The 24,864-nt window shown below is 45.3% G+C and overlaps 1 protein-coding gene and 1 long non-coding RNA gene across 3 annotated transcripts in view; one reads left to right on the top strand and one right to left on the bottom strand.

Annotated features, from left to right (window-relative positions):
- Positions 1 to 773: 773 nt before the first annotated feature.
- Positions 774 to 24,864, bottom strand: part of polr3b (polymerase (RNA) III (DNA directed) polypeptide B) — a 45,205-nt gene continuing 21,114 nt past the window's right edge. For both annotated transcript variants that reach the window (XM_071415465.1, XM_071415466.1), the window contains 18 exons: positions 24,489 to 24,605; positions 23,965 to 24,099; positions 21,937 to 22,098; positions 21,374 to 21,574; positions 20,777 to 20,939; positions 19,886 to 20,039; positions 19,652 to 19,726; positions 19,368 to 19,466; positions 19,113 to 19,240; positions 17,879 to 18,088; positions 17,362 to 17,520; positions 16,998 to 17,115; positions 16,383 to 16,525; positions 10,309 to 10,412; positions 3,383 to 3,549; positions 1,949 to 2,062; positions 1,461 to 1,634; positions 774 to 1,320 (listed from right to left, as the gene is read on the bottom strand). In XM_071415465.1, coding sequence (XP_071271566.1) covers positions 1,191 to 1,320; positions 1,461 to 1,634; positions 1,949 to 2,062; positions 3,383 to 3,549; positions 10,309 to 10,412; positions 16,383 to 16,525; positions 16,998 to 17,115; positions 17,362 to 17,520; positions 17,879 to 18,088; positions 19,113 to 19,240; positions 19,368 to 19,466; positions 19,652 to 19,726; positions 19,886 to 20,039; positions 20,777 to 20,939; positions 21,374 to 21,574; positions 21,937 to 22,098; positions 23,965 to 24,099; positions 24,489 to 24,605 — 2,553 coding nt within the window. In that variant the 3' untranslated portion in view covers positions 774 to 1,190. The remainder of the gene's footprint in view (positions 1,321 to 1,460; positions 1,635 to 1,948; positions 2,063 to 3,382; positions 3,550 to 10,308; positions 10,413 to 16,382; positions 16,526 to 16,997; positions 17,116 to 17,361; positions 17,521 to 17,878; positions 18,089 to 19,112; positions 19,241 to 19,367; positions 19,467 to 19,651; positions 19,727 to 19,885; positions 20,040 to 20,776; positions 20,940 to 21,373; positions 21,575 to 21,936; positions 22,099 to 23,964; positions 24,100 to 24,488; positions 24,606 to 24,864) is intronic.
- On the top strand, positions 16,410 to 21,689 carry LOC139583977 (uncharacterized). The gene is made up of 2 exons (XR_011676654.1): positions 16,410 to 16,649; positions 17,602 to 21,689. It is a non-coding gene; the product is annotated as an uncharacterized lncRNA (long non-coding RNA).

The following is a 24,864-nucleotide window of genomic DNA, read 5'->3' as shown; positions in this document are numbered from 1 at the left end:
ATTATTTGCAAGTGATCGATTTGGTGTTTGGAGCCACACTGGCTTTGCAAACTTGAGTTGTCTGTTAAACACTGTTTACCCAAAAATTTCAATTTGTCAATTTCAAGGTGACGCAACGCCTGGTTATACTGCGTTTCTGTCTAAATGTATAGTGTCTAGAGCCATGGCATAATTGATGATAATAAGAGGTGGATTAATTCGGGTGGGACTGTGTAGTACCTCACTGAAGGCCTAGGCCCCAGGCCCACGGCACGCCACTGCGTCCTATTGATGTGCACTGCTTTTGTCCAATCAAAAAGCTTCAATTCAACTTTGTGGGTGGGGGTAAACTTTAAACTGTGTATATGTTTGTGGTGTTAAAGCTTTGCATTGAAACGGGATGACACAAAATAGTCAATGTATTGCTAATAAGAGAAGGACAATAGGCTTCTTTAGTGTTCACACTGAACACATCCTCAGTGGTGTCTGGTATTCAGTGTGGAGTGTCAAACTCATCTACCCATACACTTTGGGTCATCCTGTGTCTGAAATGTAAATATCCTCACATTTGTGATCATTAGTCATAGAATACTGCTAAATGACAACTAATTTCTTATGTACCTTATCTTAATAAGATTCTTGCCCATATTTTACCATTCAAAGCTATGCAATCAAAGAGAGTAACTTCGAAATGTAATGTCCAATATCCCATTCAAGATGAGTTTTGTTCCTTTATATTTTAACAATGTCTCCATCAACAATTTGAAAGGATGTTCTGAGGTCCACAATAAAAATACAAAGAAAAAAATGTTTATTAAGTACACAACAAAACAAGTCACAAAAGTGTAAATGTAGCTAAACATGCATTCAAAACTCCTGAAATGTTTTAGAAATATTAAAACAATCAAAAATGTCAAACAAAAGCAAACCAAAAAATGTATTCCAGTAGCCAATATTTTGCTGTTCTGCAAACAAAAACAAGTGGTATTTGTATGCTTTTACAATAACCCATTTTCTGACATACTGTAGCCATTCCATTATTGTAACAGTGCTATAGTATTTCCTGCTTCATTATATTGACAGTTGTCAATTTGGATAATCAATGCTGCTTGTTGTTGTCCGTCTCTTTTCTAGCTCCACCCTCCAACAGCCAGCTCCCTCCCTCCCTGTGTCAAACTCGGTATGTGGTAGCAATATGCCTGGGGACAAGGTTACTCGTTGTAGCGTGCCAGTTTGAGGCGGGGAATGATGTTCATGGACTGCAGCTCCTGGAAGAGCAGTTTGCAGGCGTAGGGTATCCGCAACGAGGACACGTGACAGGAGGACTTACAGTAGTGGCACCTGAAGACACACATCAAATACTTTATTGGTTGTAAGCAGTTAAATCTGCAGTTACAATACATGGAAACAGATCCTTGGCATCAACGTCAAGTCTGACTACTATTATACAGAATCACAGACGGACCAAAAAGGACACTCACCACCCGGAGTATCCCAGCAGGCCACACTGACCGCACACGTCCACCTCGAAGGCGTCACTGGAGATCATGAGGCGCTCCAGCAGCAACATGCTGGCCCCGTAGCCAATCAGACAGTCACGTTCCATCTCCCCCAGACGTAGGCCTCCGTCTCTAGAGCGCCCCTCCGTGGGCTGTCTGAGGTGAACAGCAGCATGAGACACGGCAGGTAAGATGGGGGGGGGGGTATTGGGTCAGGTATGGCTCAAGGATTACTTTCTGTACTTAGTGGACAAATTACATTGAAGTTTCAATATGACACAGTGTACAAAACTGCAATATTAGATAGGGGAGGTATCATACAAACACAGGCAAGTAGACATTTTGAGGTCTATGGTATTACTACATACCAACCATTTTTTTTTTTTAACTGCTAAAATGGCATTTTGAGTAAAAGTTAGCCAAACTGTGTATATTGCTTTGTCTGCATATAACTTTGGGATTTATCTTACCTGGTGAGCACAGCTCGGGGGCCGCGGGCTCTGGCGTGCATCTTGTCCAGCACCATATGCTTTAGCTTCTGATAATAAACAGGTCCAAAGTAGATATAGGCCTCAATTGGCTCTCTGAGGGAGAGAACGACCCATCAAATTCTGGGACTTCACAGATAGCGCAGTGTTTCTCAACCCTAACCCCTGGGGACCCAAACAGGTGCACATTTTTGTTTTTGCCCTAGCACTCAAGACACCGGATTCAAACCAATGGCCTGATGAGTTGAATCAACTGTGTTAGTGCTAGGGAAAAAACAACCCGTACCCGTTTGGGTCCCCATGACCAGGATTGAAAAACACTGAGCTAGAGAAGGACTATAATAGTGGACACTCAGTGGCCAGTTTATTAGGTACACCCATCTAGTACCGGGTCAGACCGCCCTTTTGCCTCCAGAACAGCCAGAATTCTTTGGGGCATGGAAATGTTGCTCAATTGGTATCAAGGGACCTAACGTGTGCCAGTAAAACATTCCCCACACCATTACACCAGCAACCTGTACCGTCGACACCAGGCAGGATGGGGTCATGGACTCAAGCTGCTTTCGCCAAATCTTGACTGCCATCAGCATGACGCAACAGGAACAGGCATTGGTCGGACCAGGCAATGTTTTTCCACTCAATTGTCTAGTGATGGTGATCGCGTGCCCATTGGAGCCACTTCTTGTTTTTAGTTGATAGGAGTGGAACCCAGTGTGGTCGTCTACTGCAATAGCCCATCCATAAAAAGGACAGTCGAGTTGTGCGTTCCGAGATGACGTTCTGCACACCATTTTTGTACTGCGCCATTATTTGCCGGTTGGGGCCTGCCTGTCAGCTTGCACGATTCTTGCCATTCACCTTCGACCTCTCATCAACGAGCTGTTTTCACCCACAGGACTGCTGCTGACTGGATGTTTTTTTGTTTGTCGCACCATTGTCGGTAAACCCTAAACACTGTCGTGAGTGAAAAGCACAGGAGGCTGGCCGTTTCTGAGATACTGGAACCAGCGCGCCTGGCACTGACGATCATACCACGCTCAAAGTAGCTTAGGTCACTTGTTTTGACCATTCTAACGCTCAATCGAACAGTAATTGAATGCCTCGATGCCTGTCTGCCTGCTTTATATAGCAAGCCACAGCCACCTGACTCACTGTCTGTAGGAGCGAAGCATTTTTTCATGAAAGGGGTGGTGTGCCTAATAAAGTGAATAATACTGTTAAATCAGTGGATACAGAAGTCATGTTCGCAGCCATGCTGTAATGCCCATACATTCATAAATACAAGTAGCCTGGTTAAACCAGACTGAACAATGGACTAACCATTGTTTCACTTCTTGTATCAAACAGTACGATTTAACCAGGCTAACATACTCATCCATTCCATGTCTCCTACTCAAAACATGTCTGTGTGTTTACCCAGTGATGCCCGAGGTGACGTAATCCTTGCCCTGGTAGTTGTACCCATAGCGGATCAGGTCCTCGCACACGTCCTTTACCTTGCTGCCCCCGAAGGCCGTGCCGTAGTGGAACCTCCCGTCCATCACCCCCGCTTTACCAGCCAGCAGCTCAATCAGCTTCCCCACCTGGTGGAGGAGATTGGTGCCTAATGAATAGGACCCTAACAAGGCAAAAAAAAACTGACTGAAAATGGGAGGGACTACCTGAACTTGTCCGATAAGGAATGCTAATTTTCTAAACATTTTGCTACGGTGTGCCCTAATGAATACAACTTGTCTCATCACAATCATTTCAAGACAGTACATAAACTCAGCAAAAAAAGAAACTTCCCTTTTTCAGGACACGGTCTTTCAAAGATAATTAGTAAAAATCCAAATAACTTCAGATCTTCATTGTAAAATGTTTAAACACCGTTTCCCATGCTTGTTCAATGAACCATAAACAATTAATGAACATGCACCTGTGGAACGGTCGTTAAGATACTAACAGCTTCCAGACGGTAGGTCACAGTTATGAAAACTTAGGACACTACTAAAAGAGACTTTTCTACTGACTATGAAAAACAAAAAAGAAAGATGCCCAGGGCCCCTGCTCATCTGCGTGAACGTGCCTTAGACATGCTGCAAGGAGGCATGCAGATGTGGCCAGGGCAATAAACTGCAATGTCCGTACTGCGAGACGCCTAAGACAGCGCTACAGGGAGATACAGGACGGACAGCTGATCGTCCTCGCAGTGGCAGACCACGTGTAACACCTGCACAGGATCGGTACATCCGAACATCACACCTGCGGGACAGGTACAGGATGGCAACAACAACTGCCCGAGTTACACCAGGAACGCATAATCCCTCCATCAGTGCTCAGACTGTCCACAATAGGCTGAGGCTGGACTGAGGGCTTGTAGACCTGTTGTAAGGCAGGTCCTCACCAGACATCACCGGCAACAATGTCGCCTATGGGCACAAACCCACCGTCGCTGGACCAGACAGGACTGGCAAAAAGTGCTCTTCACTGACGAGTCACGGTTTTGTCTCACCAGGGGTGATGGTCGGATTCGCATTTATCGTCGAAGGAACGAGCGTTACACCGAGGCCTGTACTCTGGAGCGGGATCGATTTGGAGGTGGAGGGTCCGTCATGGTCTGGAGCGGTGTGTTACAGCATCATCGGACTGAGCTTGTCGTCATTGCAGGCAATCTCAATGCTGTGCGTTACAGGGAAGACATCCTCCTTCATGTGGTACCCTTCCTGCAGGCTCATCCTGACATGACCCGCCAGCATGACAATGCCACCAGCCATACTCGTTCTGTGCGTGATTTCAAGCAAGACAGGAACGCCAGTGTTCTGCCATGGCCAGCAAAGAGCCCGGATCTCAATCCCATTGAGCACGTCTGGGACCTGTTGGATCGGCGGGTGAGGGCTAGGGCCATTCCCCACAGAAATGTCCAGGAACTTGCAGGTGCCTTGGTGGAAGAGTGGGTAACATCTCACAGCTAGAAATGGCAAATCTGGTGCAGTCCATGAGGAGGAGATGCACTGCAGTACTTAATGCAGCTGGTGGCCACACCAGATACTGACTTACTTTTGATTTTGATCCCGCCCCCTTGTTCTGGGATACATTCCATTTCTGTTAGTCACATGTCTGTGGAACTTGTACAGTTAAATTCATACAAATATGTACACGTTAAGTTGGCTGAAAATAAACAGTTGACAGTGAGAGGACGTTTCATGATGATAATGAACAAAACTGTTTAAGATTAGATAAAAGAGCAATAACAGTTGTGTTGTAGAGCGTTTACTGTTACAGGCCTACAGGTTGTGGTTTATGTCCTATTTTAATGAGACTAATTTAGAACTGGATAACCAGTATGTGCATTCTCTAGCTAATCAATAACATTGATTGATCAATTCAGGGCCAGAGAGAAAGAAAAAAAACAGCAGGAGTGTGGCTGTTGTGGGTTGTGCAGAGCAGTAGCTACCACTAAGGTCACAGGCAGACGGACCCCCTGACCTCTAACTTTAGCATATATGATCATCCTCGCCGGCCAACCATTGATGTGTCCTGTCCATGACAACGCTAGCCAATGATAAGGGACTACTGTCAACAAGGCAGATCAAATTAAACTGTATATAAAACAAATGTAAACAGAGACAGTATAAGTGCTTAATTCAAGTTCCCCAATTCCCTGGACACCCAAAAAAACAATGAAAACGTGACTGATATTCCAAGAATTGATTAGTGTTGGGCCGGCCTGGGTTTAGTTTATGGTGTGATTAACATTGTAGCCAATATAAACCATGGCAATTGCTGTGGTGAGTGAGAAGCGCACCTGTATCGCTCACAGAACTAGTATAAGATTTTCTTTGATCGTTTTCTCTTCCCCCTCTGCTCTGATAGACATGTAACTTTCATCCCTCCAATGTTGCACGTAACTTATTTCCTTATAGAATCATAGCCGCGGGAAGGGTGCTAGAGGTGCCCCAGCATGCTTGATAAATTGAAATACATTTGCCAAAGTTAGAATTAGTGCTGTCTGTTCAGAACTAAATTCAATAATGCTTCTTTAAAAAATTGCCCAGCTGTGGATTGTGTTCAGCCCAATAACAAGGCATAGCGTAGTTGGGAACGGGCAGCAAATCTGTCAGTGTCAAATGATGATGGCGCCGAAGAACATGGTTGACGTTTTACATTCTCCCAACCAATTGTGCTATTTTGTTAATTTTTTAGCACAACTTATTTTTTAACTTATTGTGTACATAATGTTGCTGCTACCGTCTCTTATGACCGAAAATAACTTCTGGCCATCAGAAAAGCATTTACTCTGACTTTACGCGGACTAAAATAAACTTTTATCTTTAACGAGTCCGACGAGAAGGATATCCTGCTTTCACTGGAACAGGCCCAGATACCCGCCTTTTGCGTGAAGAAAAGACGCCGGAAAAGGGGCCGCAAATCAGGCAGCCTCCTGAGAATCTGGAGGCGAGCAAGTAAACTCCCACTGCCACCCGTTCTTCTTGCAATCATTGGAAAATAAAATGTATGACCTACGATTAAGATTATCCTACCAACGGGACATTAAAAACTAACATCTTATGTTCCCCTGAGACGTGGCTGAATGAAGATGCAGACAATAGAGCTAGCGGGATTTTCCATGCACCGGCAGAACAGAGACGCTAACTCTGGTAAGACGAGGGGTGGTGGTGTGTGCATTTGTCAATAACAGCTGGTGTGCGATGTCTAATATTAAAGAAGTTTGAGTTATTGCTCGCCTGTCTATATTATTCGTAGCAGTCTACTTACCGCCACAGAACGAAGCTGGCACTAAGACCACTCTCAACCAACTCTACAAGGCCAATAGAAACAAGAAAATGCGCTCCTAGTGGCCAGGGACTTTAATGCAGGCAAACTTAAATCAGTTTTACCACATTTTTACCAGCATGTCACATGTGCAACCAGAGAAAAATTAAATCCTAAATCACCTCCCCCACCCTCCATTTGGCAAATCTGACCATAATTCCATCCTCCCAATTACGGCTTTTAAGCAAAAACTAAAGCAGGAAGTACCAGTGACTCGCTCAATAAGGAAGTGGTCAGATGACGGATGCTACACTACAGGACTGTTTCGCAAGCAAAGACTGGAATATGTTCCGGGATTCATCCAATGGCATTGAGGAGTACACCACCTCGGTCATCAGCTTCATCAATAAGTGCATTGACGACATCATCCCCACAGTGACTGTACGTACATATCCCAACCAGAAGCCATGGATTACAGGCAACATCCGCACCGAGCTAAAGGCTAGACCTAACGCTTTCAAGGAGCGCACTCCACTGCCCTTTCTCACCTGGACAAAAAGAACACCTATGTGAGAATGCTGTTCATTGACTACAGCGCAGCATTCAACACCATAGTGCCCATGAAGCTCATCACTAAGCTAAGGACTCTGGGACTAAACACCTCCCTCTGCAACTGGATCCTGGATTTCCTGACGGGCTGCCCCCAAGTGGTAAGAGTAGCCAACAACACGTCTGCCACGCTGATCCTTAACACTGGGGCGTCTCCGGGGAGTGTACTCAGTCCCCTCCTGTATTCCCTGTTCACCCACGACTACGTGGCCAAACACGACTCCAACACCATCATTAAGTTTGCTGACGACACAACAGTGGTAGGCCTGATCACTGACAACGATGAGATGGCCTATAGGGAGGTCAGAGAACTGGCAGTGTGGGGCCAGGACAACAACCTCTCCCTCAATGTGAGCAAGACAAAGGATCTGATCGTGGACTACAGGAAAAGACGGGCTGAACAGGCCCCCATTAACATCAACGGTGCTGTAATGGAGCGGGTCAAGAGTTAAGTTCCTTGGTGTCCACGTCACCAACGAACTGTAATGGTCCAAACACACCAAGTCAGTTGTGAAGAGGGCACGCCAAAACCTTTTCCCCCTCAGGAGACTGAAAAGATTTGAGGATCTGGGGACCCATGCAAAAAAGGTTCTACAGCTGCACCATCGAGAGCATCCTGACCGTTTGCGTCACCGCCTGGTATGGCAACTGCTCGGCATCTGACCTGAAGGCACCACAGAGGGTAGTGCGAACGGCCCAGTACATAACTGGGGCCAATGTTCCTGCCATCCAGGACCTAAATAATAGGCGGTGTCAGAGGAAAGCCCATAAAATTGTCAGAGACTCCAGTTATAGACTGTTCTCTCTGCTACCGCTGGTTCCGGAGTGCCAAGTCTAGGACCAAAAGGCCCCTCAACAGCTTCCATCCCAAAGCCATAAGACTGCTGAAAAATTAATAGAATAGCCACCGGACAATTTACATTGACACCCCTCCCCCCTTTGTGCACTGCTGCTACTCGCTGTTTGCTTGTTATCTATGCATAGTCACTTCACCCCCACCTACATGTAATCTCAACTAGCCTGTACACCAACACACTGACTCAGTACTGGTGCCCCCTGTATATAGCCTCATTATTGTTATTGTGTTACTTTATTTTAGTCTACTAGGCCCCCCACATTTTTTTTTACCAACAGTGCAGTTCAAGAAGAGTTAAGGGCTTGTAAGTAAGCATTTCATGGTGAAGTCTACACTTGTTGTATTCGGCACGTGACAAATAAAATTGGATCTGAATTGAACAGCATGCAGACAAAAACAGGCCTTTCGCAATATCTCAAATACAGGTTGGAAAGCAAAACGGATCCTGTTGAAAAGAGAAGACTAATCTGTCTTTAGGCTACCAAGTTATCAACTTCCAAATAGGTCTATTGAGTGAACAGCATTATTTTACAAAGTAAAACAAGAGAAGCTTTTGGCACAAGCGAATCGGCCATCACCGGTGAGTGAGCTGCGCATCATTGGGTGAGTCAGTGAAACTGGAACTGTAATGTCCTCCTCATATTGTACAATATTTCTGACTTTATACACCTAGGCATAGACTATTGATGGATTCAAGACAAGGTTGTTTTTATTGAGCTCAGATTGTCAGTGTTAATGTAGCCTGTAATTTCAATCACTTGAGGTATTAAAAAATATTCTGCTCAAGTCTCCAGTCTTCTAAAATGATGTGGAATTGCATGAAATGCGTTTCTCCAGAAAACCGTCCTCTGCCAAACATGCCGGTCTTGACAACAGGCTCAAACACCACTAACGCAAAAATCATGTGAAATGTAGTCGAGTGCTCAAAACAAACCCGACTCAGACATTGCAAGAGGCTTTTGCCCACGGCACACTATATGGCAAAGAATCACGAAGATGGAAGGAGATAACAGCTGCCGTTACAATTTACATCTACAAAAGACATGGCCCCAATTTACACGGCCGAGAAATGGGGGTTTCGTGAGTTGGTGGCAACAATCGACCCAAGGTACCAAATTGATATGGGACACGTATTAATGCCAAAATAACATGCAAGCTCACAAAAATAAATATATTTTAGGCCTCTATTTTGTTTGCAACTATAGTTTAAGTGTTTATTTACCTTTTTATACATTAATATTTTGTTACATGCTTAATTGAAAATTTGCACAAATGTTCTAAATAAAAGGAGAAAGTCAAATATGATTAAGTACCTTTTATTTGTTGAGTATAATAATTCAACATGTAATAAGACAAAGGGCCTTACATGTGGTCATTAAATACATACTATTTATTCATTGAATTTACAGAAAATGTGCTATATCGTTATCGGGATATGAGATTTGGGCCATATCGCCCAGCCCTATAGTGAACAGTAAGATTGCCTGCTTACTGTTGTCAATGGAGGTAATTTTTTTTATTTAACGAGGCAAGTCAGTTAAGAACAAGTTCTTATTTACAATGGCGGCCTACCCCAGCGACGCCGGGCCAATTGTGCGCCACCCTATGGGACTCCAAATCACGGCCGGATGTGATATAGCCTGGATTCAAACCAGGGACTGTAGTGACGCCTCCTGCACTGAGATGCAGTGCCTTATATCGCTGCACCACTTGGGAGCCCAAACCCAGCCAATGGACGTGTGTTCTGGAGGACAATGATACTCCAGCCAATAGAGGGGGAATAATGAGCGCTTTGTCTCAAAAAGGGCCAATTGAAACTTGTGAAGAATGAGAGACAACACAACAGCTTCTGTTGGGCTTCTGCTTGTGTTGGGTATCAGAAAGAAATTAAGTGGATAAAGTGAGTGAGAGCTATCAAAGGCTTTGTGGGCTAGGTTTCAAACTATAAACTCTTAACAAAACAAAATAATTCATTTTCCGCACAAGTTAAAAGCCATGTGAGCCTTGGGATATTTTGATAACCAAACAAAGTCTTATCTCTCACATTCAGTTCCCATGAGTGGGTCCTTGTATCCCCCAAAGCAAAGAATAGGTGATGTTGAATTGTGTGGTGGTACCGTACCGTCATTCTGGAGGGGTAGCCGTGCGGGTTCATGATGATATCAGGGCAGATGCCCGAGTCACAGAAGGGCATGTCCTCCTGAGGAACGATAAGGCCACACACACCTGTCACAAACCAGAGAGGGAGATAGAGTTAGAGGCCCAAGTGTAGGTACAGATTATACTGGATATATAGCATAAGCGTATCAGCATTTTTAATGCGTGGATGAAAAGTACCCACTGTAATCAATAAGATATGCTATAGTGAGTGAAGTGAGCTTGCAATGCTGAAGTGTCTTTATACACTTTAAGTCCATTTCAAGAGTTTCTAGCCACGTCTCTGAAGTGTTTTCAATTGCCAGTGTCGTGCGCTTTTAATTTCTGCCTCTAGCAAAGAATACTAAAAACACCAATAACAGAAGAAAAACATGACACTTGCAGGGTAGTTCCACGCTAACCTTTACCCCCAGTGCAACATACACTTCCATGCTGCTGTGGTCTGGTGGGGCCTTCTTTAAAGTCACATGATGTGAGAAGGGCTCCAGACCACCGGTAGCTGCCTGGGACTGGAGGCCTTAAGTGTGAGGGTAAATGTTTGCCCAGGGGCCGAGGCACTCTTCCATACCTGGCCAGAGCAAACAGATTGTAGGCCCATTTGCAAATGAAAAAAAAGAGAGAAGAGCATGAGCAGGAAGTGGAGAAGTGCTTAGTCTGACAGTGAGACCAGGATTACACACACAGCTTTGTCAGTCCAGCCCAGAGAGGAAGTGGAGAGGGATCAACTCAACATAAAAAAATTAAATTCAGTGCACATGGGGAAAATTCAGTCTCGCAATACACTCTAGGACCGGTTGCTCTCTAGATGGTGAATGACACGCACTGGTTCAAAACATCACAAACAAATGTTCCTGTAGTTGTGTATATTATACGTGAGGATAACAAAACAAAGTTATAATATTACATAAAACAGAAATGCCTTCAACCCATTTCCCTGGAGTGACATATAGCATTAAGATGTGGAGCAGTCATTCACTAGTGCATGACGGTGTTGTCGTCATACAATTAAAATGTGTATTCTACATATGCTTTTGTTACTTCTAGGTTAGACTACTGCAATGCTCTACTTTCCGGGTACCTGGATAAAGCACTAAATAAACTTCAGTTAGTGCTAAATACGGCTGCTAGAATCCTGACTAGAACCAAAAATTTGATCCTATTACTCCAGTGCTAGCCTCCCTACACTGGCTTCCTGTTAAAGCAAGGGCTGATTTCAAGGTTTTACTGATAACCTACAAAGCATTACATGGGCTTGCTCCTACCTATCTTTCCGATTTGGTCCTGCCGTACATACCTACACGTACGCTACGGTCACAAGACACAGGCCCCTACTGTCCCTAGAATTTCTAAGCAAACAGCTGGAGGCAGGGCTTTCTCCTATAGAGCTCCATTTTTATGGAATGGTCTGCCTACCCATGTGAGAGACGCAGACTCGGTCTCAACCTTTAAGTCTTTACTGAAGACTCATCTCTTCAGTGAGTCATATGATTGAGTGTAGTCTGGCCCAGGAGTGTGAAGGTGAACGGAAAGGCTCTGGAGCAACGAATCGCCCTTGCTGTCTCTGCCTGGCAGGTTCCCCTCTCTCCACTGGGATTCTCTGCCTCTAACCCTATTACAGGGGCTGAGTCACTGGCTTACTGGGACTCTTCCATGCCGTCCCTAGGAGGGGTGCATCACTTGAGTGGGTTGAGTCAGACGTGATCTTCCTGTCTGGGTTGGCGCCCCCCCCTTGGGTTGTGCCGTGGCGGAGATCTTTGTGGGCTATACTCGGCCTCGTCTCAGGATGGTAAGTTGGTGGTTGAAGATATCCCTCTAGTGGTGTGGGGGCTGTGCTTTGGCAAAGTGGGTGGGGTTATATCCTTCCTGTTTGGCCCTGTCCGGGGGTATCATCGGATGGGGCCACAGTGTCTCCTGACCCCTCCTGTCTCAGCCTCCAGTATTTATGCTGCAGTAGTTTATGTTTCGGGGGGCTAGGGTCAGTTTGTTATATCTGGAGTACCTATCCTGTCTATCCGGTGTCCTGTGTGAATTTAAGTATGCTCTCTCTAATTCTCTCTCTCGGAGGACCTAAGCCCTTGGACCATGCCTCAGGACTACCTGGCATGATGACTCCTTGCTGTCCCCAGTCCACCTGGCTGTGTTGCTGCTCCAGGTTCAACTGTTCTGCCTATGCTACAGTTTCAACTGTTCTGCCTATGCTACAGTTTCAACTGTTCTGCCTATGCTACAGTTTCAACTGTTCTGCCTGCAGCTATGGAACCCTGACCTGTTCACCGGACGTGCTACCTGTCCCAGACCTGTTGTTTTCAACTCCAGAGACCGCAGGAGCGGTAGAGATACTCTTAATGATCGGCTATGAAAAGCCAACTGACATTTACTCCTGAGGTGCTGACTTGCTGCACCCTCGACAACAACTGTGATTATTATTATTTGACCATGCTGGTCATTTATGTTCAAATGTTCATCTTGGCCATGTTCTGTTATAATCTCCACCTGGCACAGCCAGAAGAGGACTGGCCACCCCTCAGCCTGGTTCCTCTAGGTTTCTTCCTAGGTTTTGGCCTTTCTAGGGAGTTTTTCCTAGCCACCGTGCTTCTACACCTGCATTGCTTGCTGTTTGGGGATTTAGGCTGGGTTTCTGTACAGCACTTTGAGATATCAGCTGATGTACGAAGGGCTATATAAATAAATTTGATTTAAGCCTGTCTATCTGCATTGTACATTCAAAAAGTAGTCTAACCTGGAGTATTCAGTGTAGCGGGTGTGGATGTCACACCATACATCAAGCAGTCCTAAATCCTGCAATATCCTATTTATCCTTTTAGCAACTAGACTAATTTTCCTATTTTGATTTGTGCTGTCCAATTGAGTTTAAAATCCCCTCCACAGACAGAATAACAGTGAAGACAAACTACAATGTAGAAAATAGTAAAAAGAAAAGAAAAACCCTGGGTCGCGGTAGAGAGAGGGGGGGAAAGAACAGGTGTAACGAGAAATGAGGACTGGAAAAGGGCAGAGCAACAGGCAGGAGAAAAATAGGCAAGAGGACCAAGGTGAGAGAGGAGCAGGCAAGAGAGATAAATGAGAGAGGGAGAGACTAGTTCTCATAGCAGACATCCTTGGTGTTGTTGGTTGTGTGAAAGTGAATGATAAAGAGGCATATAAATCAAAAAAGGCAAGACAACAGTGAGGGTCCAGAGGCCTCCATCACACCCTATACAGGTCCACACTGGCAGCAAGGACAATGGGCACACAGCACTCAACAACCCCCATCCACCACCCCTGGACTGCACAGCCAACAGCTTTGTGTGGTAAATAATTAACTTATTCAGCTGACCAGAGAATATGAGACTAGTCATGACCAGCTAGACTAGGGAGGGGGGAGGGTTTAAAGAGATTCTCAGGTACTTTTATATACTTTTTAGCCAGTAGTTCTAAAAGTAGTGCTCATGAGCCAAAAGTGGTCAAAAATTGCAGATACAGTTGAAGTCAGAAGTTTACATAGCCAAATACATTTAAACTCAGTTTCACAATTCCTGACATTTAATCCTAGTAAAAATTCCCTATTTTAGGTCAGTTTGGTGAACCTCTTTATTTTAAGAATGTGAAATGTCAGAATAATAGTAGAGAGAATGATTTATTTATTTCATCACATTCCCAGTGGGTCAGGAGTTTACATACACTCAATTAGTATTTGGTAGCATTGCCTTTAAATTGTTTATCTTGGGGCAAACGTTTCGGATAGCCTTCCACAAGCTTCCCATAAGTTGGGTGAATTTTGGCCCATTCCTCCTGACAGAGCTGGTGTAACTGAGTCAGGTTTGTAGGCCTCCTCACTCACACACACACTTTTTCAGTTCTGCCCACAAATGTTCTATAGTATTGAGGTCAGAGCTTTGTGATGGCCACTCCAATACCTTGACTTTGTTGTCCTTAAGCCATTTTGCCACGACTTTGGAGGTATGCTTGGGGTCATTGTCCATTTGGAAGACCCATTTGCAACAAAGCTTTAACTTCCTGACTGATGTCTTGAGATGTTGCTTCAATATATCCACAATTTCCCTTCCTCATGATGCCATCTATTTTGTGAAGTGCACCAGTCCCTCCTGCAGAAAAGCACCCCCACAACATGATGCTGTCACCCCCGTGCTTCATGGTTGGGATGGTGTTCTTCGGCTTGCAAGCCTCCCCCTTTTTCCTCCAAACATAAAGACGGTCATTATGGCCAAACATTTCTATTTTTGTTTCATCAGACCAGAGGACATTTCTCCAAAAAGTATGATCTTTGTCCCCATGTGCAGTTGCAAACTGTAGTCTGTCTTTTTTTAATGGCGGTTTTGGAGCAGTGGCTTCTTGCTTGCTGAGCGGCCTTTCAGGTTGTCGATATAGGACTCGTTTTACTGTGGATATAGATACTTTTGTACCTGTTTCCTCCAGCATCTTCCAAAGGTCCTTCGCTGTTGTTCTGGGATTGATTTGCACTTTTTGCACCAAAGTACATTAATCTCTAGGAGACAATGAGTCTCCTTCCTGAGTGGCATTATGGCTGTGTGGTCCCATGGTGTTTATACTTGCGTACTAATGTTTGTACAGATGAACATGTTACCTTCAGGCATCTGGCAATTGCTACCAAGGATGAACCTGATTTGGAGGTCTACAATTTTTTAGCTGATTTCTTCAGAATTTTTAATGATGTCAGAGGCATTGAGTTTGAAGGTAGGCATTGACATACATCCACAGGTACACCTCCAATTGACTCAAATGATGTCAATTAGCCTATCAGAAGCTTCTAAAGCCATGACATTTTCTGGAATTTTCCAAGCTGTTTAAAGGCACAGTCAACTTAGTGTATGTAAACTTCTGACCCACTGTAATTGTGATACAGTGAATTATAAGTGAAATAATCTGTCTGTAAACAATTGTTGGAAAAATTACTTGCGTCATGCACAAAGTAGATGTTCTAACCGACTTGCCAAAACTATAGTTAGTTAACAAAAAATTTGAGGAGTGGTTGAAAAACGAGTTAATGACTCCAACCTAAGTGTATGTAAACTTCCAACTTCAACTGTATATGCACCACGTCATTGCGCTCTCCCTCACTCTGCTGTGTGTGCATCTTGCTAGCTGTCACTCAAATGGTAAGAGGCTGAAGCTCATTGGCAAACATATCTAGGGGGCTGGCCCATGTAAATTACTAGTTTGAGACATTTTACCCCTACAAAGCTAATTCCATCCCAACAGTAGTCAGCCAGAACATAACCTTCCTGAGGATGGCTGCAAAAACATCTCTTCAGCCCCAAATAACTCTTCAGTGCAGTAACACCAAACAACCCAAAACATTCCACCACTGCCACAGTACAATGCTACCTAAAACTACCATTTCTTCACTCCATCCTTTCCCCAAATCTAGCATTGCACCTCTCCTGCTAGGCCTAACCCCATGGAGACCCTTCACTCCTCCTGTAAGAGACAGTGGACATAGTCACGGGACTATAGTGACCGGTCTGCCCCAGCAGCGATCCCTTTAATGAAGTGAGTAAATTATGCACGGCGCCAGTTGGCTTTCTGATTAAAGCATCATACAGGCCTCATCTAGAGGGAGGTGCAGCAGCAAAACAACGGTGGTTGTAAACAGTTCTCAGGAGAAGCAGTGTACTGCTAGGGTGTAATACATTTGCATAGTCTGGCGCAGAACAAAGAGCCAATTAATTGAAAAGAAGAACCCCTCTAAAAGATGAGGGGGGGGGGGGGGCTGGCTCAACACACGTGCACGCACACACACAGATTGTTGCAAAGGAATGTCCCATTTCAGTTTGTAAACAATGTGTAATATGTATGCCCTCTAGTGTCAGAGTTCATGCAGATGTCTCAGGCATTGACCCCCCCCCCCCCTCCCCCATGAGTATTATATGAATATGGCTTGTCCCACCTAGCAACCTTAAGATGAATGTACCAACTAAGTGGCTCTGGATAAGAGCGTCTGCTAAATGACTAACATGTAAATTGCCCTGAGGGGGGATAAGATAGGGTCAGTTGTACCTTTCTGTCCGTGCCGACTGCTGAACTTGTCTCCTATCTCTGGTCTCCTGGTCTGTCTCAGCAGGATCTTGATGAGGAAAGCATCGTCTGCATTGGAGGAGATCATCACCTTCTCGATGTAGGAGTCTGTGGAGCCCTTGTAACTGTAGACAAGAGAACAAAGGCAACAGCTGACCTGATCTGACAAGGCTGAATACGTGAAGAGCGGACCTGAAAGGACTGGGTTGCTCACCGTCATATGGGGGAAACTAAGTATTTTGCTCAAAGGTCAGAAGAGATGGTAGTAGGGCCGGGACAAAACCAGTATCAGGATACTCATTAGTATCGTGCAAAGGAAACAAAAACATCAAGGAGATTTAACTTCTTTAAGAAGACAGCCCTAAAATGTTAGAAACAGCAGTTTTTTTTAAACGGGCCCAAAGAGTGAAGTCTGCTTCATGTTAAAATGTTTGCCATGGTAAAAAAATATTGTGATAGCGGTATAGTCATAGCCCTAGGTAGATGAGGAACAAACATTATATTAATAGTTCAGGGAGTTTGGGGTATTGTTACTCTGAGTGGTGTGGGGTGGGAAAGCAGGGGTGTATGAGTGATGAGGGGAGAAGGCACACCCACCTGACGGGCACATCTCTGTACTGGGGCTGTCCTGGCTGGGCACTGCCCTCCAGTGGTGTCTGGGTGACAGTGGGCATGGACTTGTTCACCAGCACCTGCTTATTCTCCACCTTCTCACCTGGGAGACACACAATATTGATGAATACCATATTTACTAATTCTGTATGCATGAATATCAAATCAAAGACATCAAATGTTTTATGTTACTTTATACATAAAACACATACATCCTTCAACACGTTTCCATGTGGAGAAAAGGACGTAACCAAATAGTTGTAATAATAAAATGGGTGACAGTGAGATTCTAGAGTAACAGAGCCGGTTGGGTCCTTCTCCAGGAGTCCTGCTGAAGGGTGCTACTCACCAGGGCAGCAGATGCCGTCAGCATCCAGGATACTGTGCCTCCAGATAGGCTTGCGTGTGGCCGCGTCCAGCATGGGACCCATCACCTTGTCAAAGGTCTGATTGGTGTAGCGCCTCAACGTGCACTTGGCGTTCTTGTAGACCAGGCATCTTCCAAATCCTGAGGCAGAATAAATGGAAGATGAGGGACCGAGTTCAGTATCGCAAATAATTACTTATACCAGAACTTTTTGTATTTCAGTACAGTAACAAGAAGACTACATCTAAACTCCATCAATGACTATGTTCAGAAGAGGGCGGCAGCCAGGAGGGCAGCAGCCAGGAGGGCAGCAGCCAGGAGGGCAGCAGCCAGAAGGGCAGCAGCCAGGAGGGCAGCAGCCAGGAGGGCAGCAGCCAGGAGGGCAGCAGCCAAGAAGTTAGTGACACTTGTACTCCCAATACAATGTAAAGTGTTTAAATTACATTGCTAGTTTCTCAAATGTTCCTTCTTAGCCTATAGACATAGATCAGTAACTCACCTCTGTCTAGAGAGGCCTTGTTGAGGATCAGAGCGTCCTCTATGTCGTAGCCGCTGTAGCTCATCACAGCCACTGTGGCGTTCTGGCCCGCAGGCAGCTTCTCAAAGTCTATCAGCTCTATGGTCCTAGTCTTGACCATGGGCTTCTGAGGGTAGCCCAGCAGGTACATCAGAGTGTCTATACGGTTCCTCTGGTTGTAGCCAATCGTACCTGACAGGAGAAACCATGGAAATAAAATTACAATGGATTTTTATTTTCTTTCCCAAAAGGTAAAATATTTGATTACTCAATTGTCTGAGAAAAATCATTCAAAACTCATTCAGTGCATCTTAAGAGCAAAGAAAAAAACAAAAGTAATTACTAATTTTCAATTTAAGGAAACATATTTAAATCCCAGATTCATTCCATTGCTTGTGTGACTTAGCCAAACAGTGTATCACATCAGAGAGTATCCTAAAAGTGGACGAGTGGTTTTTAATCCTGCTTCTCCAGAGGCCGGGGTTGAGCCAGGGCCAGCTCCCTGGTACAAACACAGTGGAGAGGAGCTGGGCAGGCCATGGAATAATGGCTGGCCTCCCTGGAAGCCTTGACATTTGTCAGATGCTATTACTTCACAATTAGGCAACAGAGCCCTGTGATAATAGGCCCCTGGTCACACACACATATTTGCACATGTATAGGCCTGGCCACACAAAACAGACACAGCAGAGGATATTAGGCCAAATATAGTCCTAGTCACAGTGTTTTTGTGTAAAGATGGGGAGGGGGTGAATGGAGGGAGGGGGATGGGGGTGACTGGGCTTGTGTGAATGATAGTGGAGTCATTTGGAGAAGTTTTGGTTCAGGGAGTTCCTGGGCTCCTCTGTGGTCTCTCCCTCACAGCTGAACACACTGACCCCCTGAGCACACTTAACAGCAGACACAATGAATTGCTAATGACACTGGGTGACTAGCAGGGAAAGGCCTCCGTGCACACACAGGACACAAAGGAGGGCCTACGCAGGCAGCTCATGTTTGGATGTCCATGTGCAGATGTAAAAAAAAAAAAACACACTCCATCACACACACAAAATGCATTCTGACAAGAAATGTGTTCACATCGGTACACACTGCTCCCGTGGAGGATGTTTGAGGAGTCCTGATGCCTGATCAAAGGTGCAGCTTAAAAACAGCCACCCTCTACAGACCGAAGCAGAGGAACCAGAGAGTCTGTAGAACTGGAGAAGTGTCTCACCCATGGCCTGCTTGCCCATAGCACACTGGTATGTGTTCCTGGGGGACTGATTGTGATGGGGGTAGGGGATCAGGCCAGCACAGACCCCTAGTAGTGTGAAGGGCTCAATCTCCAAGTGTGTAGTGTCCCTACGTACAAAACAAGAGCATTGGGACTGAGAATTACATCCAGCGGCAGAGACTATATTGAGTACATATGAAAACTAGACCAGAGGGGCCTAACGTGTCAGACAATAGAGCCATGGCCAGAAGTTACTTATTAATCATGTGCTCATAGAGGGCGATCTGACAGTCATTCTCCTCGTTCACGTCCAGGTACTCCACCAGGCTCTCATGGAGGAAATCTTCAAAGGTTCTGACAAAAACAGAAAGATCATCAACACAAGCATTTCAAAAAGCCCACAACGTCCACCACTAATGTAAACAAGTACACTTGGCTGAGCTTAAAATCCAATCATATACAAGTTAAATTCATTGGTGGCAGATGCTAGTTTCTTTGTATTGAATAACGTTAGCTGTATGAGATAAAACGTAGCCCACCTGTATCCCTGGGTCAACTCCTCGATGTGTTTGTTCTTAACCATCGGCTGTCCTTTCTTCACAATGATATACGGTCTGGCAGGAGCAAGAACATCAGTTTTAAAATGAGTTAAACTCACTTATAAACCTTCAAAAATGTTTTGAAACCGTTTTGGTGCTGAACCCAGGCTGTGTTATAACTCTGCTCCATGCACAGACAGTGGTGGGGTGTCATGTCCTCCCTGGTGCCCCTACCTGCAGAGGCGTCCTCCGTCTGAGGAGATGTAGACACAGCGGTCGGTTAGGTTGGTGGAGATGGACACAAACTCATTGATGAATCCGGCCCGTCGCATCAGTCTGAAGGTGTACACCAGCCTTTGGTGGTCCCGGATCACCCCCAGGATGTTACCTGTGAACAGGATGGACACACCCAGAGACCGACTTTGAGGCACAGAGCTCCTTACACTAAATACTTACGGACTTGACTTTGTTAGGGGTTATTTGACAGGGACAATGCAATGATCAACATTTCTCTAAATGTGTCAGATTTAAATCAGCTGGCACATTTGCCTCTGCAGTCCCCCCTGGACTACAGATGAACACACCCACACACAGAAATAATGCATAATCCAGGACTTGGAGCTAGCCACTGAATAAATCCGATGTGTGCAGGGCCACAGACTCCAGCAGGGGATCTGGGCAGAATATGAAACTTGAAGAAACAGAGGAGCCACAGTGTGGAAGGGTTTGTGAGTGCTCTGTGGTGCTTTGACACCTGCTGTTACTAATTAATAAAGCCTGGTTAGTCAGTCAACATAATTTGACAGTTATCATTGGCTAGAAAAACAGAGACTAATTAAAGGAACCAGTCCAGTCTCTCATGGTGCACTAGTAGCACTAACTGAATAGCTTATCATCAAAACACACAACATATGCATTCTGGAAACTGGACGTTCCATGTTCTTTCCCTTCATGTTTGAGGCATTGTATTGAAAAGCAGAGGAAGGGTTGAGATTTAAGTAATCAAACAAGGGAAAAGTCAACAGCAACAACCATCCTGGCTTGAGAGCCTACTGCTGGTTATGTGTAACAAGTGTATGCCTCTGGATGTCTGGTGTGTATGCGCAACTGTGTGTGTGCAGTCACCATTGAGGAAGACCAGGAAGACACTTGGGTAGGAGAGCTCCTCTCCACACAGCAGGTTGACATCCTCCACTCCCAGGTTGAAGGCCAACTTGACGATGGGGCCGTCCTCCATGTCTGTGGTGATGTGGGTCATCAGGGCCAGGTTCTTCACCAGACCACAGGCCTAGGACACAACAACTGGTCAGAAGCTGTTATACACAGGCCAAGGCAACACCACCTAGAACTGGGTTAAAACTGGCATTAGGGTTAGGGTTGTCCACAGCACCTTGTGAGCTGCAGTTCAAATTTCAGACATGTTAGTTTTTACACAGTAGGAGTGTTTGCATGATTTGTATGATGTTTATGCAGGCCATGGTGTGTGTGTGTATGGAGTTTATGCAGGCCATGGTGTGCGCGTGTGTGTGTGTGTGTGTATGGAGTTTATACAGGCCATGGTGTGTGTGTGTGTGTGTGTATGGAGTTTATGCAGGCCATGGTGTGTGTGTGTGTGTGTGTGTATGGAGTTTATGCAGGCCATGGTGTGTGTGCTTGCTTGTGTGTGTATGTTTGCCAATGTGTACGTGTGTGACTGTCTGTCCGTGTATCTCTCTGACTCACCTCTCCCTCAGGGGTGTCGGAGGGGCACAGCATGCCCCACTGGGAGGGCTGCAGGGAGCGGGGTCCGCTGACCTTCCTGGTCTTCTCAAACTGGGAGGAGATCCTGGTCATCATGCCCAGAGCAGAGATGAAGGAGAGACGGGACAGCACCTGGGTCACACCCTGACGGTCCATCTTAAACCTCTTCAGGGACCAGTTCCCCTGGGGGGCACAGAGAGAGAGACAGGTCAACTGCTTGGATCCATAAACATATTTAGCATGTGTGACAACACTGCTGATGTTAAAAAGGCTTTAAAAATAAACACTTTATATTGATTGATTGCTCTAACTGCAATTCACTGTGGCATCAGCTTTGACACAATATCTTCATGATATTTACAAAAATGAAAGAAAAGACCAACCTCACACTTGTGTAAGGTACAGAAACATTACATTCAAAATTGGATGCAAAAAAACCTGACAACCTAGAATTCCCTTTTGACCTACGTCAATCCGTATGGATAACTTTGCACTGTCTGGCATAAGGGACCAGAGCTTGAAATGGGGCGGAGAGCAGCACTCACGGTGGAGATGGCGTTGACCATGCCGTTGGTGATCTGGTCCTGGCGCATGTGTTTGACAATGTCAAACTGTGCCGCCCGCTGCTTGGGGATGATCTGGTCGGAGATCTTTTTCAGCTCGGAGTTGAACTTCTTAAAGAGATCCTCAAACAGCAGAGACAGCAACTAGCCAGGTGGGGCGAGAGAGTGTCAGTAGTACAGTCAGAACCATACATATTAAGTGTCTCAGAGTAGGAGTGCTGATCTAAGATCAGGTCCTCCCTGTCCATAAAAGTCACTGTGAGCTAAAAGGCAAAACTGACAGTGGAAACATCGAGTCTCTGATGCAACTAACTAGACGTGAAATAACAATACTCAGAGAGCTAGTCGTATCCCCTGGAGACACAGGCAAGGTAAACCCTCTGTTCTCCTGGCTTCTGCTCACAGCTGTTCTGTTCCTCTCCGCTATCAGCTCAGAGACAATGACCATGTCCTGGGAGACAGATTTAATAACCAGGTGTGCCAACCCTGAGATAAGCCTGACCTGGCCTCTCTCCCAGGTCTCTCTCCTCTCCTTAGTAAGGCCTTTAGTGGAGCACCTCTCTATCTCAACCCCCAACAAATTTGCATAAATCAAAACAAACAAGCAGTCCTGGCAAAATGTATAATAAAGAAAAAAAGCTTCCGTCACACAGCCAGGCCAATTAGCTGAATGTCAGGGAATCATAATTGGAGAGACGAGAGATTGCTGGGCGTTGTGAGTACTTAAGCCCTCTATTGAAAGGAGGCCCTGCGCCCCCCTCAATCAGAGAAGGTCGGGTGGGGGGAAATTAAAGGTCTTAAGACAGCCGTAATTACATTATCAGAGCCGGGGCCTGTAGGATTAGCTCAATCGCTCCAGTCAAGGCGGCCATTCCTTTGTCAAAGCTCGGGAAAATGCCTCCGCTTCCCCGGCCCTGGGATTTTGGTGCTGCTGCTGCGTAACTCTCCCCCCTGACAACGCTAGCCGAGGCGGGAATACAGAGCGAGGCGGGGAGGGATGAGGAAGAAAACAAAACAGGCAACAACAAAGTGGGAATTAATAGAGGGGTGACAGACAGGTGAAAGATCAGGGCACGGGGAGACTGGTGTAGAGACCGTATCGATTAGCACAGGCCTGGGATCAGTTCTCAGAGAAGTATGAAGCACTGCATATAGAGAATTGTTTAGACTGGGGAGGAAGAAAGGATTAAAACCTCTGTGGGATGAAGAGACTCTGGACACAGTACGGTTACATGCACACAATAATATGATTATTGTGAATACTCAGATTAATATAATAGTTTGGCAAGAAGAAAGAATTCCCTAATAATCCTGTTTACATGGACACATCTGAAAATCAGGCTACGAATGGAACTTGATAATTGTAAAACATAGCAAATAAAAACTTTCTATCAGTGACAGGAAGGCTATTTGATTGAGTTCGGAGACAACGTTTGTATGTAACACTACGTCTAAGGTGCATAGTTCTATACAAAGAAACTAGCATCATCGTACGCAAAAGAGGCTCACGCTGCTGCAAAAGAGGCTCACCTGTACAGTCACACAACCTACCCTTTAATCCATTAGTAATAAATGCTGCAACTCATCTTTCATTTAATTACAGAGCAGCGTGAGGGAGTCCTAATGTGTAGACAGACCCAGAGAAAGCTCTGCTTACTGTGGAGCTGCATACTGTAGGCCACTGTGCTGGAGGAAGGCTGTGCAGGCAAATGTGGTAAAGGAAGTCTGCACAGGCAAATGTACTCAGGTAACTCTGCGCCTCCCGATGTGATAGAGTAAGTCACATTCGCACAGACAATGTGCTGGAGTCCACTAACGGAGGGTGTAAACTAAAAACACAGAGGGTCACAGGAGTTCTATTTAGCGTACATTTGATTATTCCATGGGATATTCAATGTAGCGTAAGGGGTCAGGAGGACAGATGCTATATTAGGATAGAGACGAACAGACACTGGTGCTTCAGATGGAGCTACAGTAGAGGAGACAGAAGACCGAGACGTATTCATTCACCTGTCCAGCCAACTCCAGGCGCTTGTTGCCATAGTAGTCTCTGTCGTCCACCTTGTTCTCTCCTTGGGCTAGGATCACCCTGCGCACCATCACCGCGAGGTAGATACACTTGGCCCGGAAGTTGAACTCCTTCACCTGGAGGTGGAATAGAAAACAGGGTTTGAGTCAATCCCATTTCTATGTCAATTCAGGGAGTAAACTGAAATTGTAGTTTCTTCTCAGAGAATTGAGGAAAATTGGAATTTGAACTTTAGTTTAGTTCCTGAATTGACCCCAACCCTGGTAGTAAAGTCACTGAATCATGTTAATACAAGTGTGTACCTTACAAATGTGTCCACTCATAGCCATATTAATAAAGAATAGATAAGGGTACAGGTGACAAAACTAAATCATCTTATGGTATGGTGAGCACAGTGCTTTAACCCTATCAACACCTGATACTACTGATTGTTCCATAGTAAATCCCGGGCCAGAGAGGTGTGTATAAAGCGTATTTTTGGTGTGGTCAATCTGACAGCACTTACAGGTACATGAGTGAGGATGAGGGAAGCCAACAGCTCTCTGGCCTCCTCCATCTTGGTCTTCTTGGGCCCTCCCCACATGCGCTGTCTCCGCACCTTATTCCCAATGTATTTCAGAGCCTAGGGAACACAGAGGGATGAGAAAACATCTTTAACTGCACACCATTAATAAAAATACAATATCTCAGATCAAAGAGACAAACTTAAAAAGAACTGGAGACGTAATTCTAAAGTGATGAAAATGTGTGACACGCACGTTCATTGTGTCGAGAAGAAAAGGACCCAAATGAACACTGAGGGATCAGAGTTGTAGCGGGTCAAGTGAATCACAAAAAGCCACAATCAGATATGAGTCAGCCCTTATGCCCCCACACAACTA

Source organism: Salvelinus alpinus, chromosome 9 (genome assembly GCF_045679555.1).
Source record: "Salvelinus alpinus chromosome 9, SLU_Salpinus.1, whole genome shotgun sequence".
NCBI lineage: Eukaryota > Metazoa > Chordata > Actinopteri > Salmoniformes > Salmonidae > Salvelinus > Salvelinus alpinus.
This window is presented reverse-complemented; position numbering and strand designations above follow the sequence as displayed.